The sequence below is a fragment of the Carassius gibelio genome, chromosome B21, assembly GCF_023724105.1.
Source record: "Carassius gibelio isolate Cgi1373 ecotype wild population from Czech Republic chromosome B21, carGib1.2-hapl.c, whole genome shotgun sequence".
Taxonomy (NCBI): domain Eukaryota; kingdom Metazoa; phylum Chordata; class Actinopteri; order Cypriniformes; family Cyprinidae; genus Carassius; species Carassius gibelio.
The window spans coordinates 12,322,919-12,340,656 of NC_068416.1; the positions used below are offsets into that span (position 1 = coordinate 12,322,919).

The 17,738-nt window shown below is 39.9% G+C and overlaps 1 protein-coding gene across 1 annotated transcript in view; it reads left to right on the plus strand.

Annotated features, from left to right (window-relative positions):
- The first annotated feature begins 372 nt into the window (after positions 1 to 372).
- adamts2a (ADAM metallopeptidase with thrombospondin type 1 motif, 2a) overlaps positions 373 to 17,738 on the plus strand; it is an 89,913-nt gene continuing 72,547 nt past the window's right edge. The window contains exons 1-2 of the mRNA XM_052588644.1: positions 373 to 531; positions 1,951 to 2,366. Of these exons, the coding sequence (XP_052444604.1) occupies positions 447 to 531; positions 1,951 to 2,366 (501 nt within the window). The 5' untranslated portion in view covers positions 373 to 446. The remainder of the gene's footprint in view (positions 532 to 1,950; positions 2,367 to 17,738) is intronic.

Genomic DNA, 17,738 nt, shown 5'->3' on the forward strand with positions numbered 1-17,738 from the left:
TTCAACTCGTATTTCTACTGTGTATTAGGCCTACATGTTGCATTACATGCGTCTATAGAACTTATTAAACTTTCTAGAGAATAATAAATAAAATAAATAATTAAATAAATACATTTCCTTGATTCTGACTCTGAAGAGTGAGTTTAGCACTTTTTATATAGGAGTGCATCACAGGAAGCTTAAGACTGGTGTTCACTTTTTGTGTTGATGGTAAGAACTATTACGCTGGTGGTCTCTGTTGTCATGAGATGATCTGCATTTACGCTTACTGTGGACTATAGAGGAGGAGAGGGGGCTGGACAGGGACACATCTTCCCCAGTGCACTTTGCAGTCAGTCAGGAAGGGGAGGGGGGAAAGAGGGGGCAGGGTTCGCTGCTGGATCGCTTATCTGAGATCTCAAAGTCCGCCTTTCGCCCGTGCGCTCTCCCCTCTCCGCGGACCTGCCATGGATGTTACTCCTGGATGTGCATTCTTCATTATTTTCCTTCACTTTCAGCACGCGAATACTCTTTACATCGCCAACAGTATAGGTACGTGGAGATGTTGTTATTGTCAGTTCTGATCACGGTTACTTTATGCAGGAGATGCAGGAGGATCTTCAGCGTTATGAAGCAGCAACTCAGTTTCTCGGTTTCATCAACTTGTACTTTCATAGAGATGCATGAGTTTTGAGAGAAAAATCATTTTATTGTCAGCGACGTTTTCTCTGAAACTGAGTGTGTGGAAGTTTTCATGGCATCTAAACTGAAAGATCTCTAACTTTTGTCACAGTAAAAAGAACGTCATGATACAGTATATACAGTAGCTACATTATATTGTATTTACGAATTTAGCGTTGATTGTGAAACTCAAAGGAAGCGCAGAATCCACGCGACCTGTCAATAATGTAAAACAGCTGATGGATCTTGTGCCTCCTGCTTGAAATAACTGTCGCAAAATGCCGACATTAATGTCATGATGAGTACACAGGAGAGTAAATTATACAGAAGAACCATGCACATTATTTATTTACTGTCAAATTAGAAAAGACCAATCATAGTGTTGACTTCACTGTAAGCTGCTCTTTCCTGATGAAGTGAAGGACACATAGGATGCACAAACAGAGCAGCCAAATGTGTTTCTGCTTCTCTCATCAGCATGTTAGGAATGCATGACACATTGTCTGGGAGAATAGGGTAAGATATGTCTTCATCTAAAAATACAATTTACAGTTCTTGTCCTGTGACCATATATATATGGTATCTATAGATAGTATCTATAGATATATCACTATCTATACTATCTATAGATAGTGTTTTTTTTTTTCTCTCTAACAAGAATTTATTAAATGTAAGTCATTTTAAATGTATTTTAATTATTGTCTGATTAATGATTGTCTTAGAACAATCAACATGTGACTCTGTAATTATTATTATTATCTTAAATAACTAATGTTTCACTTTTAATGTTTTCATTGCAATTCAGATTGATCAGGCATTTACCTAACTTGCCTGTTGACATGACAAGGGGCAGCCAGCTTGTATCACCCCCTTTAAAAAATAAATAAATACAAATGTTCTGTCCGTATGATAAAGGTGATAGAAAATATTGTGAAATATAGCTAAATATATTAGTTTTGCACGTCTCATTTCTCCTTGCCTAGAGGACAATTTAAGCAAAAGTTGACACAACTTACCCCCATCTGTTCGATGCAATGTTTCTATAGATTTTCCTTTTAATAAGAAATGCCTTTACATCATTAACTTTTTAAAGCTGTCATTTTAAATATTGGCTGTGTTTAGACAGCTGTACTGTCTGCACAATGCAAGCCTTGTAGTTGATTTAGAGATTGGTGGAGTTTTGACCGATTCTGGAAGCTTATGTTGTGCACTGTGAAATCTGTTGACTTTGTGTTTGCATGTGTGCGCGTGCACATTTGAATGTGTGTAACTGTATGTATGCCCCTGCAGATTCCCTGCAGCATGTCCTGAGGGAGTACGGGCTAGTGAGGCCGATGAGCGTGGATGCAGACGGACGCTTTCTCTCCCACGCCGTCTCTGCCAGCCGGTTGAGTGGGCAGGGGTCCCACCGGCGCAGGAGGAGGCAGGCCAACCAGCATGGAGAGACCAATGAGGAGACAAACTCAGAGCAGGACCACCTGAGGCACAAGGAGACACTCTTTTATAATGTCACTGTTTTTGGACAGGAGTTTCACCTTCGCCTCAGGCTAAATTCCAGGCTAGTGGCCCCTGGAGCCAAAGTGGAGTGGCTTGAGGACGATAACCAAATGCACTCTGAGCCCTTGTTGCCCAGTGACTGTTTATATGTGGGTTACGTTACCAATGTGCAGGATACATCAGTGGCTCTCAGTAATTGCAATGGCCTGGTAAGTTATTTGCTGTCTTATATAAAGCATCACTGCATGGTGTTTATCCAGTGTAATGTGGGTTAATGATATGATGGTAATTTTTTTTTTTTAAATATATATATTTATAAAATGTAGTTCAATATATATAAAGATTCCTGTTCTTAGTTGACAGGAGTGGTACTCAGTGTGGTCTTCTGCTGCTGTATCCCATCTGCTTCAGGGCTGCGACGTGTTGTGCGTTCGGAGATGGTATTCTACATACCTTGGTTGTAACGAGTGATTTTTTGAGTTAATGTTGCCTTTCTAGCATATCTAACCAGTCTGCCTATTCTCCTCTGTCCTCTGTCATCAACAAGGCATTTTCGTCCACACAACTGCCGCTCACTGGATATTTTTTCTTTTTCGGACCATTCTCTGTAAACCCTACAGATGATTGTGCGTGAAAATCCCAGTAGATCAGCAGTTTTTGAAATACTCAGATCAACGCGTCTGGCCCCAAAAACCATTCCACGTTCAAAGTCACTTAAATCCCCTTTCTTCCCCATTCTGATGCTCATTTTGAACTTCAGCAAGTCATCTTCACCACATCTAGATGCCTACATGGATTGAGATGCTGCCATGTGATTGGCTGATTAGCAATTTGTGTTACCAAGCAATTGAACAGGTATACCTAATAAAGTGGCTGGTGAGTGTGTGTGTGTGTGTGTGTGTGTGTATATATATATATATATAAAGAGAGAGAGAGAGAGTAAAAATACACACAAATACATGCATATATTTAAAAATAAATTTAACATAACATGTAAATCTATGTTAATATTTAAAAAATATATACCAGGGATCCTCAAATCTGTTTCCTGCAGAGTTTAGATCTAACCCTAATAAAAAACACACCTGAGCATGCTAATCAATGCCAATCAATGTCTTTGGGAACATTAGAAAATCACAGGCCGGTGACTTTGATCAGGGTTGGAGCTTAAGGCCGGGCATACACTGTGCTATTTTCATCCGATTTTGAGCCGAATTCTGACGCGTGCGACTCTTCTTCGGGTCGTGCCAAATTTCAGCATTTTCGTGCGTCGTTTGTCGCGCAGTGTTCGTGCAATGTACAAGGGGAAATGAGAGGCGATAAGCCTCTCCCGACCAGCAATCGGTTGGTAGGATGGATTTCTGAAATGTCAGAAATTTTGGTTGCATCTCATGAGGTATCGCACTATTGAAGCAGGGCTACGAACCGATTTTCCGCGTTTCCCTCACTGCACGTGCGTGAAACCATAAATGAAACCATGGTGACACCTGACACAGCGTGGACTGAAGTGATGGAGGGATAACTTGTGGAGTTATGGCAAAGAAAAATAAAAATAAAAGAGGGGAAAAAACGCCTGCTTACCTCCAGTTCGCGTTGCAAAATGGATTGACCATATTGGCCATGTCTTCCCAGCCACCTGCGCGTCTAGATACGCTGACGCCTTTTTTTTTTTTTTGGACGTTTCAGCACATATAATTGTGCTTTGCGCATATCACCAAAGCAGTGCGTTTATCCCGGGAAAGCATGTTTATTCTGAAACAGCCACAAACATCCGGGTTCTGAGGGATACATGTTGATTCGGTTGATTCCTCACGTATAGTGTGAGCAGTCAAATCGCAACTCGACGATCGGACCGTACAGTGAGCGCACAGAAATCGTGAATTTCAATATTTTATTCAGAATACAACATAGATGACATATCAAATGTTTAAACTGAGAAAAAATTATATTTTAAGGACAAAATAAGTTGATGGCATCAACACAAAAAAGTTGGGACAAGGCCATGTTTACCACTGTGTGTGTTTATAACAGTCTGCAAATATCTGGGGACTGAGGAGACAAGTTGCTCAAGTTTAGGAATAAGAATGTTGTCCTATTCTTGTCTTATACAGGCTTCTATCTGCTAAACTGCCTTAGGTTTTCTTTGTCGCATCTTCCTCTTTATGTTGCGCCAAATGTTTTCTATGGGTGAAAGATCTGGACTTCAGGCTGGCCATTTCAGTACACGGATCCTTCTTCTTGTTGGAAAATGCAAGGTCTTCCCTGAAAGAGACGACATCTGGATGGGAGCATATGTTGTTCTAGAACTTGGATATACCTTTCAGCATTGATGGTGCCTTTCCACACGCACTCATGCAACCCAATACCATCAGAGATGCAGTCTTCTGAACTGAGCGCTGATAACAACTTGGGTTGTCCTTGTCCTCTTTAGTCCAGATGACATGGCGTCCCAGTTTTCCAAAAAGAACTTCAAATTTGTATTCGTCTGACCAGAGAACAGTTTTCCACTTTGCCACAGTACATTTTAAAAGAGTCTTGGCCCAGGAAAACGGCTGCATGCCTGCACTTTACATAATAAATATACACAGTACACACACGTATATAAAGTTAGGGCTGTTAAATTCAGAAATTTTTGGAATAGAGTTCAATTCCAATTCCTGGTTCTGGAATCGACGGGATTAAATTCCAAGAATCAATTCCTCACTGTTGTTTTCGATTCTTTTTCAGTGATTCTTTTTTTTAGATTGAAAGAACCTAATCTCATCGTGAGTGCAGGATATAGGTCATAGAAAGTATCATTCTCATAATAAAAAGCTTTATTTGTAAAAAAAAATTATGATACATAAATTGTAATTTTGTCTGCTTTGCCTGTGAAATTAGTCATAGCCCACAGTTCAGCAGGGACACTGTACACTGAAACAAAATATCCAGAACAATCAGTCAATCAGATGCGCTCTCTGCGTTTTCTTTTAGAATGAACATTGTCTGATATACATTTTTTTTTTCTTTTTCTTTTTTTTAAAGATTCTTTTAGATGGGAATAAGATCAAGAACCTCAGTCACGCCATCATCTATTCTGTTGTGCAGAGCTCAAAACCCCTGAATCGCCTCGAAATAGAGGAATTTCTTATTTTTGGAATCAATTCCCAGACCTATTTAAAGGCCTGCCTGAGGGTCAAGACTTGGTTTTAGGGATCAGGTTATAACTGAGGAAAGGTTAGGTTTAGGGTAAGGGTTTGGGTGAGGCACTTCGTTCTGTTGGGTAGGATTAGGGTATGGAAAAAGAGACTGCATTGTGGATGTCCTCACAAAGTATATATAGTCAAACACTTTTTAAATATTGCATAATTTGACCTTTTTAGGGTCAGTTCAGGTTGTAAAATATCATGTTATGTGACACCTCAAATAAATTAGCTTATTATAAATTAGTTTATGAATATATTTTATTATCAAGATATTTGCACAAAAAGCTTTTCTTAAAATAATGATGAAGATAATACTAGCATGTAGTGAAGAAAAATATGTATTTTTTATATGATGGTTACATGACATTGCATTTTTAGACATATCTAAAATTTCATTGAAAATGTCAATTTATTGAAACTAATATGAATACAAAGAATGCATTTCTAAGGACTTGTATATATATATTTGCCTTTATCATGGACATTCATGGCTCATGTACAAACAGAACACTGTGTTAAGTAGAAACTTCAGTATAGTAATGTTTCAGATCAGTGGTATGCTGTCTTAACTGCAGTGTTGAAAGGCGATTTAGCAACTTGCTATTGGATGTAAGAACTGCTTTTTTATTGGATGTCCACCAGAGGTCCTTCCTACCGGGATTCTGTGCATGCTTGAGTGCTGACTGGCATGGTTTAGACTATTGAAAGAAGGCTTCCTGTGACATCCCAAAAAACACTGCACATGTGTGCTGTACATTGTGTTACCAAATAAAATCACAGAGGGAAGACTTAAGTTTTAGTTACTATTCTACACCATCAAACAGTTCTCCTCACAAATCGCCCTTAAAAACAGCTATTCAGCCATGGCAGTTATCCATGAATTAGAGATCGCCATAGATATTATTCATGTGTTTATATCTTGGATGAAATTGAAAGAATTCTCATGCCCTTTGGTGGTTTGAATGTGGTAGAGATGGGTTGAAAAGTGATGCTTTATTCAAACGCAGTTCAGCTTAGGTTCTTAAAGGAGTCATCGGATGCCCGTTTTCCAAGTTGATATGATCATTTAGGGTCTTAATGAAAAGTCTGTAACATAGTGTGGTTAAAACTTCTCACTGGTAGTTTAGAAAACACCTTTTCACTCTGTTAAAACAGCTCTTTTCAGGGCAAGCCGTTTTGTTGTATTTTCCTTTAAATGTTAATGAGCTCTGCTGACCCCTCCCCTTTCTTCCGAGCCACTCTCAGAGAAACTTGCTAATTAGCACATTATTTAGAAAGGTGATTTGCAAATGATGCATTTACACTCACTTCTTCTGGAGATGAAGCTGGATCACAAATGATTTGCATGTACAGAGACACATGCAAATCATGAATCTTTGCAAATCACCTTTCTAAATAATGTGCTAATTAGCAAGTTTCTCTGAGAGTGGCTAGGAAGAAAGGGGAGGGGTCAGCAGAGCTCATTAACATTTAAAGGAAAATACAACAAAACGGCTTGCCCTGAAAAGAGCTGTTTTAACAGAGTGAAAAGGTGTTTTCTAAACTACCAGTGAGAAGTTTTAACCAAACTATGTTACAGACTTTTGTTTTCGAAGGGTGCATTCCCTTCAAAAACAAAGCTAATCCAGCTTTGTTTTTGAAGGTAATGCACCCCCAATTTGGCAACACTGTCTGAGCTGCTGAAAACACATCTACTGACACATGTACTCTACTAACACAATCTACTGTCTTCAGCAGCTCTTTAATTTGGGCTACTTTAACACTGTTTTAACACTGTTGGGCTAGTTTTGGGCTTGTTTTGAGTAGGGATTGGGGTGGGTTTTCTTGTGGAAACCTGGCAACCCTGGGCTCAGATGTCAGGAGTAAATGACGACTGCTATGTTCATTAAAACATCCAACAACAGAACACCTCAATCACTTAGGAGCCTTTCTTGTCTACATCTGCTCCGGCTGTGAAACAATGGCGGACTGATGACACTCACTCAGGGCGGGTCTAAGGTAAAACGCCAGTCCCATCTGTGCAAAAAACGCTACTTTCAAACTATAATGGGAGGAGCATGTCTGTGTGACGTCACACAGACAGGCATCTAAGATCGGCTCAATTGGAGAAACGGGTAAAGATTTTAGTAGATAAAGAAAAAATCTCTATAATCGTTATAGGGTGCCAACGCACTGCCAACACACATTTCAGTTCAAACTACTTGTAAAAGTGCATGTAGCATCTGATGGCGCCTTTAAAGGGGTCACATTCAGATGATTGAAATGGCCAGATGTTGAAGTTGGTGCTCCAATTGTTTTATATTTAGCATCCGATGACTGCTTTAAACATGAGAATGTTACTGACTGTCTCTCACCTAAGAACACAAAATATCTGTCATAAATTGTTTTACATCACTTGTGCAATTTGAGTGACCAATGATCATTTTTTGATTTGGAAGTGTGCTAAGGCCCCATTTTTGACTTCACAATAAAACTACCCAAAGACATGCACTTGCTTTAAGCTAAAAAATTAAAAAAATTGTCATTCAAAAGAGATAAGGTATATTTTGTACAGTGAAGAATGTGTAGGGTCCAATGTTGTTTTGGACCCTATTTACACTGTACTGAATTATTTGCTGAAGTAACTAAATGTATTAGTAATTTCTAAAAGATAAATAAATAAAATAACAATAATAATAATAATAGTAATCCAAATTAAAGTTTACTTTAATTGTATTGACAAAAACATTTTACAATATTGAAGAAAACAGGTAATACACGTTTGAAACATAAATTCTGCCAGTGTTTACTCTCCCTTATTTTTGGGTGAAATATCCCTTTAAGGATTTAATGGACACTGGACATGGAAAATCTTGAAATGAACAAAGTGCTGGGAGACCGAACAGAAACTGGCTTTGAGAATAGAGGAAACAGCTTATTTCTGTTGCTTTTAAGCCTCAGCCTCAGTGATGGATACACTAGCCCTCCACTGTCTGTACTTGTAACTTTGTGCCGTTCCTCACGCAGAGGGTGCTACATTTCTGCGCCTGGAGCACGTGGAGTTTAGAGCATGTCTGGGCAGCATCTGAAAACACTCTGGAGTGACCTCACAAGTACAAGCCCCTGCTCCACCGTCACTGCAGGCTAAGAGGCGGGGTAACAGTAGCCCCGCAGTGAACTCAGACACGTACAGCACTACAGGAGAGCAGGGCCTGGCTTTTAGTCGATGTAGAGTGGATTTCTGGATTATTCCTTTGACCCACATGGTTGTCACTCCAGAGACGGAATCTGAAGGGAAACAGTCACCTTTTTATTTTCCTCATAAAAGAATAAAATTAATTTAATGTTTTATTTGGGGTGAACTTCCCTTCCCTTAAGCGAAACGCAGTCTAATTCAGCAGATCCGCTTTCCACCGGTAGCTGTTTTATTCTTTTTGCGCATTCAGGGGCGATTTCACTAAAGTTTTGCCAATTTTGCATTCGTTGTTTCAGCACAAAAACTTTGTTTACAAAGCTAAGCAGTATTTGGCATGTGTGGTAAACACTGTGCTCTTATTGCAAGAGAAAAGCAGCCGATAAACTGAATTTTATTAATAAACAATGTCACTATGACCATTTTTCATTGAACATGGCAGAGCAATTCTGCAAAAACTACTAAAAAATAGTTCAAAAACTACATAAACAGTCAAACGGTATAGTCAAGCACATGCCGTCATATGAAAGAGTCGATTCAGGTATCTGAATCACAGTTGTAAAGTTGTAAAGTTCCAGCATTGTTGAATTGTAATGTTGAAGTATTGCTGAAGTTGAATTGTAAAGTTCCAGTAAACTATAGGGCCTTTCATACCGCTTTAGTCCCAGAAGTAAATGTACAGTACCAAAGTACTGTGATGATTTTGCGCGAACTATTTCCCAGTATGTAATATGTATACGTAAATCGATTGAAAGAACGGAAAGGAGGATTACGAATCCCCAACGACAACTGGCAGTGCTACATTGCTATAAGTGCCTGCACTTCAGCATCCGTATATTTATCGCTGTTCATCATTAGCTAATTTGGTTCTTGAAAAAGGTTGTCCGGTACTAAAATCGCACCCAGTTCCTGCGGTGTGAAAAAAGTGGTTAGTACCACAATTAGTTATGGTACTATGAAAAGGTTCCTGTGGTGTGGACGCCCTTATGTCAGATTGCAGTAGTAGTCTGCTGTATACTCCACAACCAAGCTGCAGGATAGGGAACATGCATCATTAAAATCGTACAACATTCTGCAGTAAATTGGATTTGCATAAGTCCTTTATCGACTCAAGTGTTAAATCCATGCCAATAGTAAATAAGTGCAACTACATGAAACTCTCAATATATGACAAAGCATTTGTCATTCTCAATGACACTTTCAAATGTGTCCACACTACCTAACTGTTTTGATGCAGACTGCATATTCAGTTCCATTCATATTTAATGTCTTTACCCCCCCCCCCCCACATGCACACGGACAAACACACATGCCTAATTCTTTCACACTAAGAGTTTGTGGAAGAAGATAATTATGTAATTCCAGGGGCTAGAACAGATTTTATGGAGATTAAGGTACACTGACCTTTTTTAACGAACAGATAATCAATGATATGGATACTTGTATTACAAATGTCCAAATTCTCCTTTCATTTTTATAATCGTGGCAGACCAAGTCAAGAACAAAGAATAACCTTACTTTTGTGCTCAGGGCACTAAGAGTTGTTTATAAAGTGTGCAAAAGTAACTTTTTTAAGGGCCATCCAATTTTATATTGAAATATTTCTTACTAGCACTTGCGGAAATTAACCATGGTTATTTTTCATTAGGGGAATAATTAAATGTTTGCATCATTTTCTATATATAAATGTTTGTCCTCATGATACTAAAATTATTTTACCATGTAATTTTGTCACTTGCAGCGTCATCATATCAATCACGAGTTTCACATCTTTGCGATCTAAAAATAAATTTTTACCACAAATCCACCACCAATAAATTCTACCTATTGTCAGAGGGGCTCCATCTTGATCCTGGAAATGTACATTCTTGCTGTTTAGTCTTAACCACTCTAACATCTGCCCACAAATTTTAAGCAAGACCATAAGATATTTGTTTAGAGTTGTAAGTAAACTCTGCAGAAAGGCAGATTTCTAGAACCAGGAATGATCACTTCCTGTGGTCACACACCCTTTTTGCCCCTGAGTTAAACACTTAACATCTGTCTGCTGGGGGTACAGTTGGCATGATTAGACCCCTGCTTTAGGCTCTTTGTAACAATTCTTTCTAGAACAAAATGTTCTGATAACAGCCATAAGGAGGCTATTGTGATAAAATTTTTAATTGCACAATTGCATAATTCCACAAACCTTTTGTAATGATCTATAATTGGCACCAAACATTTGGTATTGGCATTGGTATAAGTATCAGTGACTCATTTAAACCATTTTCATTTGCACTCTATATTAACCTTTTTTCTTGTATTTTTTTACCCAAGCCCAGCTTTGACTGCAAAGAATGTGTTCAAATGTATTGTAGGATATTATAGACAGGGAATAATACAGCTATGCTGCTTTCAAAAATGTCTTCAAGTCAGATGTTACGCAAAACATCTGAACTGGATGTGACTTGATGCTCCAGGATTTGGACATAGTCTGTCTCAACCCCTTGTTAACCAGATGGTCCATAAACATAATGAACGTTTGGCTTTGTTTTTCATGTGTTACAATTAGAACCAGGGTATCTGAATAGTTGAAGGTTGACGTGTGTAACCACTATGGCAATGAATGGATTTGCAATTTTCTCAAGGGCTGTTCACACAAAGAACTATTACCAAGAAGTTATAATCATTCTATTTATATGAGGGAATGTCCATATCTATAAAGCTTCCTATAAAAACAACACAGAGAATAATATTGTTGGAGGCACTTTCAGAATGCTTTATTTATTTATTTTTATTTTTTTGCCATCAGACAAACTATAAGAAACACTGACAGCCAATCAAAATCCTTCCAACTTTAAAGAGTTTGAGAATTATCTGACAATGTAACTGCAACTAAGGCAATGTTAGTGCCCATGTGGGTAACTAATATAGTTATCATTTTGTTTGTCTTTATAGCTATAGATCTTGGTGTGAACAGGCCATAAAGTCAGCATGAAATCAAAATGGACCCCATGTACTTTGTTTGCACTCATTACTAGTCTCATGGTGAAACATTTTTCATTGCAATTTAATTCACAAAAAAACAGTGAAAAATGCACCGCCATTGGTTCGGAGACGGAGCTCTAGCCTGTGAAATTGTGTTTAGTCCCGTGGGTTCCCGTCGAGCGACCAAAGGTGCAGAGACCACATCTCTGGGTGCGGATGCCAAATCGTTCCGTCCGCCTGAGAAAGGAGATCCCATCACAGAGGAACAGGCCATGGGGCCGCAGTCAGCATCTGTGACAGGTCGGCTATCCAGTGCTGATTTTCCCAGAGTGGGGCTACAAGAAGAACCTTGCATCTCTGGTCCCTGACCCGCCTGATTACTTGGGGAATCAGTGATCTGACTAGCACGTGGTGGCTCTTTAGGTCTGACAGGAAGCTCTGGCAGGCTCGTTGAACTGCAATCATCTCAAGGCAGTTGAAGTGAAGCCTGCTCTCCTCTTTCGACCATCGGCCTTCGCACAGCGCGCCCCAACCTTTGTTAGACGTGTCTGTGGGGAACACTTTCCTTATGCAAACCATACCAAGCGGGGCACCCCGTTCCATCCATTGCATTTTCCTCCAAGGGGTCAGGGCCGAAATGCAGTCCTGATTCACCTTGATATTCAGGCGTCCATGACACCACGCATGAGGTGGAACATGTGGTTTCAGACAATATTGGAGTGGGCTCATACGTAGAAGCCCGAGCTCCAGCACCGGCAATGCTCTTGCCATAAGGCCCAGCAACTTCTGGAATGTTTTAGGGGCGAGAAACACCTATTTTGAAAGAGGCCGCGAGGTGCTGTAGAGCCGCGGCGTGCTCCTTCACTATCGTTGCCCTCATCATAACTGAGTCTAATACTGTTCCCAGAAACAATATACGTTGGCTGGGGGACAGCAAACTCTTGGCAAAATTCACCCTGAGCCCCAGGCATTCCAGATGGCTGAGAAGCAAAGTTCTGTAACCCAATGCCTCCCCCTCTGACTGAGCTAGAACTAGCCAGTCATCGAGGTAATTGAGAATGTGGATTCCCTTCTGCCTGAGAGGGGAGAGAGCCATGTCCATGCACTTTGTAAACGTGCGAGGTGCCAGAGACAGCTCAAAGGGGAGGACCTTGTATTAGTAAGCCCCACCCTCAAAGGCAAATCTCAAGAACGGCCTGTGACGGGGGGCTATCTGGATGTGAAAGTAAGCATCTTACAGATCCAGCGAAAATAACCAATCCTCTGAGCGTATTTGTGAGAGTATTTTGTTTCAATGTGATCATTCTGAAGCACCATCTCATGAGGGCATGGTTCAGATGTCTTAAATCGAGGATGGGGTGCAGCCCGCCATCCTTCCTAGGAAATAGAAAGTAACGGCTGTAAAACGTGCCGCGCGCGGTGTGCTGGGGGAACGATTTCTATAGCTCCCTTCACCAGCAGATTTTCTACTTTGGCACGAAGAACGTGAGTGTTCTCGTTGCGAAGTGGTGACCACCCTGCGAAAGCATGGTGGTCGTTGTGCGAACTGAAGGGAATAGCCGTGTTTTATTATTCCCATGACCCAATCTGATACCCCGGGAATGGCTTGCCATTGTGAGGCCCGGATGGACAGAGGTTGGATTAACTCGAGTGTTTGTCTGCCGCGGGGGGACATAGCACTTGTGAGTGTTGTGTGAGGAAAAATGCTCTTTTTGTGAAAGAGTGTGTTTTTTATTTTGTGTGCTAAACCAGTGATTTGCTGTCTGGGCGCTAAAAAGGGCCCATTGTTTGCAGCAAAAACAACTACGTTGACACCTGGAGATGGACGGCAAAACACACGGGGCAGTTTGGGGGGTGGTCCAGCGGCAGCGAGACTTAGCCCCCTCCTCTTTCTTTAATGTAGATCAGAATGACGGTGGCAGCGCAGGGTCCAGCACTACCTTGGGCCGGGGTCCCATGGGTTTAGGGAACTGAAACTGTCTGGTGGCCGAACAAGAACTGTGTTGAGGCTCGGATTTCACAGGCTGGGCAGTGGCGGTAGCACCGGGCGCTTGCTTGGGAGGCTGACGAGTGGGCACCTGTCTGGGCTGACTGGCAGCGGCAGATGAAGCGCGTTTTGGCAGGAAGTGTCGCATTGCCTGGGATGACTTCTGTGCCTCTGTGAAGCGTTCAGCAAACCCTTCAATTGCTGGACCGAAAAGGCCAATGGGGGAGATCGGTGCATCCAGGAACTGGGCTCTGTCAGCATCCTTGATCTCCGTGAGGTTAAGCCACGAGTGGCGCTCCAGGGTGACCAGGTTAGCCATTGAGTGCCCTATGGCCTGGGCAGTGCTCTTGGTAGCACGCAGTGCCAAGTCTGTTGCACTTCTCAGCTCCCTGAGCGTGGTGACATCAGGGCCAGACTCATCAGTGGCGGCGAGAAGTTTGGCCTGGAAGACTTGTAGCACTGCCATGGAGTGGAGCACCGCGGCTGCTTGCCCTGCCGATGAGTAAGCACGCCCGCCGAGCGCCGACGCTCAACTTATTGTTAACCAGATGGTCCATAAACATAATGACCGTTTGGCTTTGTTTTTCATGTGTTACAATTAGAACCAGGGTATCTGAATATCTGAATGTTGATGTGTGTAATCGCTATGGTGCCGTATGGAATCTTTTAAGACAGCCTATAAATTGACAGGGCGGGGTGCAGGTAACCAAATTTAGAAGATCCAAAAAAGGTCATTAAGGCATTATTACAGTAATCAAGAGGTTTAGGTCTTGTGAAGAAATGTGATTACTTTATATAATAAATAGATTTAACTTAAGCATTTATTTATCTAAACAAATGACACACATACAAAGAAATAAGGGTGTAACGGAAATTTTTTGTACAGAAAATTTTCAGTATGGGGCTTTCAGTTTGGTATGCATGTGTACACAAGAGGAACTTCATTGGAAACTTCCAATTTTATGTATTTTTACTTTTGATAAGAAACAAAGTCTTATCTTTTAAATTATGCCCATTTTATCAGGAATTTCTAACAATAAATTACTGTTTTGGTGCTCTTTGATGTGGTGTGATCGATGTATAAGAGTGACCGTGACAATCCCTTCCTCTTTACTACTAGTTTTAACATGAAATAAACATGAATAAACATCTCATGTAATCGATCAATCAGTGTTTCAATCGCGGAAAGGTGTCAGTAAATACAAAAGTAGTATTTCATTTACCTCAGGCAAGTGATGAGTGTTCACAGCTCGTTAGTTCGGTAGAGAAATTCTAGAGCAGAGCATTTCGAAAAATATCATGAAACAAGTTATGCAGCCACTGTGTAAATGAGTATATTTAGACAGCAATAGTAATTTTATAATTAAGAAGTACATTTTAAGATGGCATTATGTGCAATTTACATGTTTGTGTACAATTAAATATATATAATTTTTTATTTATAAAGTGCCTTTCCAAAACCCAAGGTCGCCAGGATTGACTAACAATTCCTCATTAGAAGATTATAATGGGGAGTGGGTAGGAACATAAGCCAGAAGTAAGTCAAATAAATGTCTACGACCAAGGTTATGGAGAGCTTTATAAATGAGAATTAGTATCTTGTAGTTTATGCACAAAGAAACTGAAAGCCAATGAAGGTGATAGAGGATTGGGGTAATGTGATTGCTCTTTCTTGTGTGAGTAATCAAGCGAGTTTTGAACATATTGTCTTGTTTGATATTATTACCTGACAGCCCATAAAAAAGTGAATAACTGTAATCTAGTTGAGATGTGATGAAGGCATGTGTAACAGTTTCAGTATCCTGCTGACTGAGAGAGAATTGAATACGAGAGATATTACGTAGGTGGAAAAAAGCTGTCTTTACTACTTTATCAATGTGATCATTGAATGAAAGAGTGGAATCAATGAGAACACCAAGATTTCAAACTTTAGTGTATGTCATAATCAGATCACCATCAAGATCTATCAGTTGACCAGAGAGTTTAGATACAACAGCTTTAGAGCCAAACAAAAAAAAACTGAGCTGGATGGTGCACTAAAATAAATTTGAATGTCATCTGCATAACAGTGGAAGTTAAACCCATAGCATTTTATTATTTGTCCAATTGGTAGCACATAAATGGTAAAGAGGAGAGAGGCCCAAAACAGAACTTTGAGGTACACCATAACTGATGGATTTGGTAGATAATATGTGTTTCTGGCATATAACAAATTGTTGCCTCTCGGTCAAATAGGAGGAAAACCATTCAAGGGCTGTGCCAGGAATTCCATTGAAAGCAGTGAGACGAGTATTTAATGAAAAACAGTGTAAAAATCTGAACTGAGGTCTAACAAAAGGAGAGTGCTGAGAGCACCAGAGTCAGAAGCTAAAAGAAGATCATTAAGAACCTTAACCAGGGCTTTTTCAGTACTCTGAAATTGAAAGCCAAACTAGAAGGGTTCGTAGAGGATGTGTGCTGTTAAGAAGGCCTGTAACTGGGAGGCAGCAACTTTTTCTAATATCTTATAAAGAAGAGATAAGTCCTGAACAGGCCTATAACTTAGGTAAGAATTTTCAAGACCATGATTCTTAAGATATATATATGTGTGTTACACCCCTACATAGAACTCAAATATGAGTGTGTGATGCACAAGAACCAGTGAGGTTTGTTCTAGTGTCTGATGCACATCATATAAAGCCAACACATCTCTTCCCAAAACCTGGATTAAACTGGTTGATTTGAAAGTATTACTTTAACAACAGCTTTATGACCATTTTGGATCTTCTAAGTTTTGGTTACGTGGACTTGAGTAAATGATGATTGAATTTTCCTTTTTGAAATTGTTCACTATCGACATAAACCCAGTTTCTGTTTGTAACTGCAATCTGAATATAGAGAGAACACATATAAACCTCACTGTGTCCTCGCTGACATATTCATATTCTTTCTGCAGCAGAGGATGGAGCTCAGAGCTCATTGGTGAAGAACCAAAACACGTATACTCACAATACTCTTGGAGCTCAGTAGGGCAGTTGTGCACTGTGAGGTCTGAACCCCTGCTAAGTGTGAAGTGAGTGGGAGGTTCACCGTGAGCTTGTGCCTCAGTTCTCCAGCAGGGGCACAAGCTGTTGCTGCAGCTAAAGCTAGTTTGCAGCAGGAAGCCTGAAATTAGCAGGATCCTCCTACTCAATGAGGTTTGGCACAATATACAAGGGGGATATTTGGGCTTGTGGATAGTTGTGTCTTTAAAGATGAAATGTGATATTTTAATATTCTTTCTCCTATCCCATTGAAGTAAGCCATTGAAGGGCTGATTTCCCATGAAAAGTGTAAACACTGTAACTGTGTTGCTTTCAAAACATTGCTTTGTTTGTTTGAGTCTTGTTTGTTTGCTCTACCCAGGCTGACATAGCAACATCAACTCAACCAATGGTGTGTGTTTGGGTGCTGGACTATCTGTTTAGTTGACCAATGGAATACGGGGAGTGTTACGGGAAACCTGTTGGTAACAATAATTAATTTTGCAATTCCATTTGGTGATGCAATTGCCTCTGACATTTCAGACTCAGCATTCGTAGTGAGGGGAAGCCTTATGAAGTGTTGTTTTACAAGTTTATTCCACTGCTGAGATATGAAATGGCTTGTTTTATTCTTTTGTAATTATGACATCATTAGTCCAGCTCATCAGGGAATAGTACAGAAACATCTGGAAAACTGAATGGAAATGAAAAGCCCATTTCATATAAACAAGCCTCCATTTTTCTCATTAGTCAGATTGCTGCTTGTTTGGCTTCTTGACTCAAGTCACCCACACATGCATAGATATTTGTGTAACTCTTTGTTAGCAATGGGTAACAATGGTCAACTAGTCATCCAACAATTGACTAATGAGGTCAACTAGGTAATTTCTCCTTGTAAATTTGTTTAGCCATGAGGTATTAATTAGTGTTCTGATTAATGTTTTTGTCCTACTCTAAAAAAACAAACAAACAAACACTGGAAGCACAAACAATGCACATGATAACACACATTACACACAAAGAATACAATAAAAATGTATTAAATAACCTAAAGCACGTTACACAAAACACCCTAACTTTACTGATAACAATTTTTTTTTTTGATAATAATGTTTGCTTACAGTAAATTATAGAATTCTTAATTTTTACTTCCAAAACCCATGCATTTTATGGTATTTTTTACAACAAAATTACATATAATTCAGTGTTATTTGCATATAATTTACATTTAATTTGCATGTATTTGCATGTTAATGTGCATTTATTAG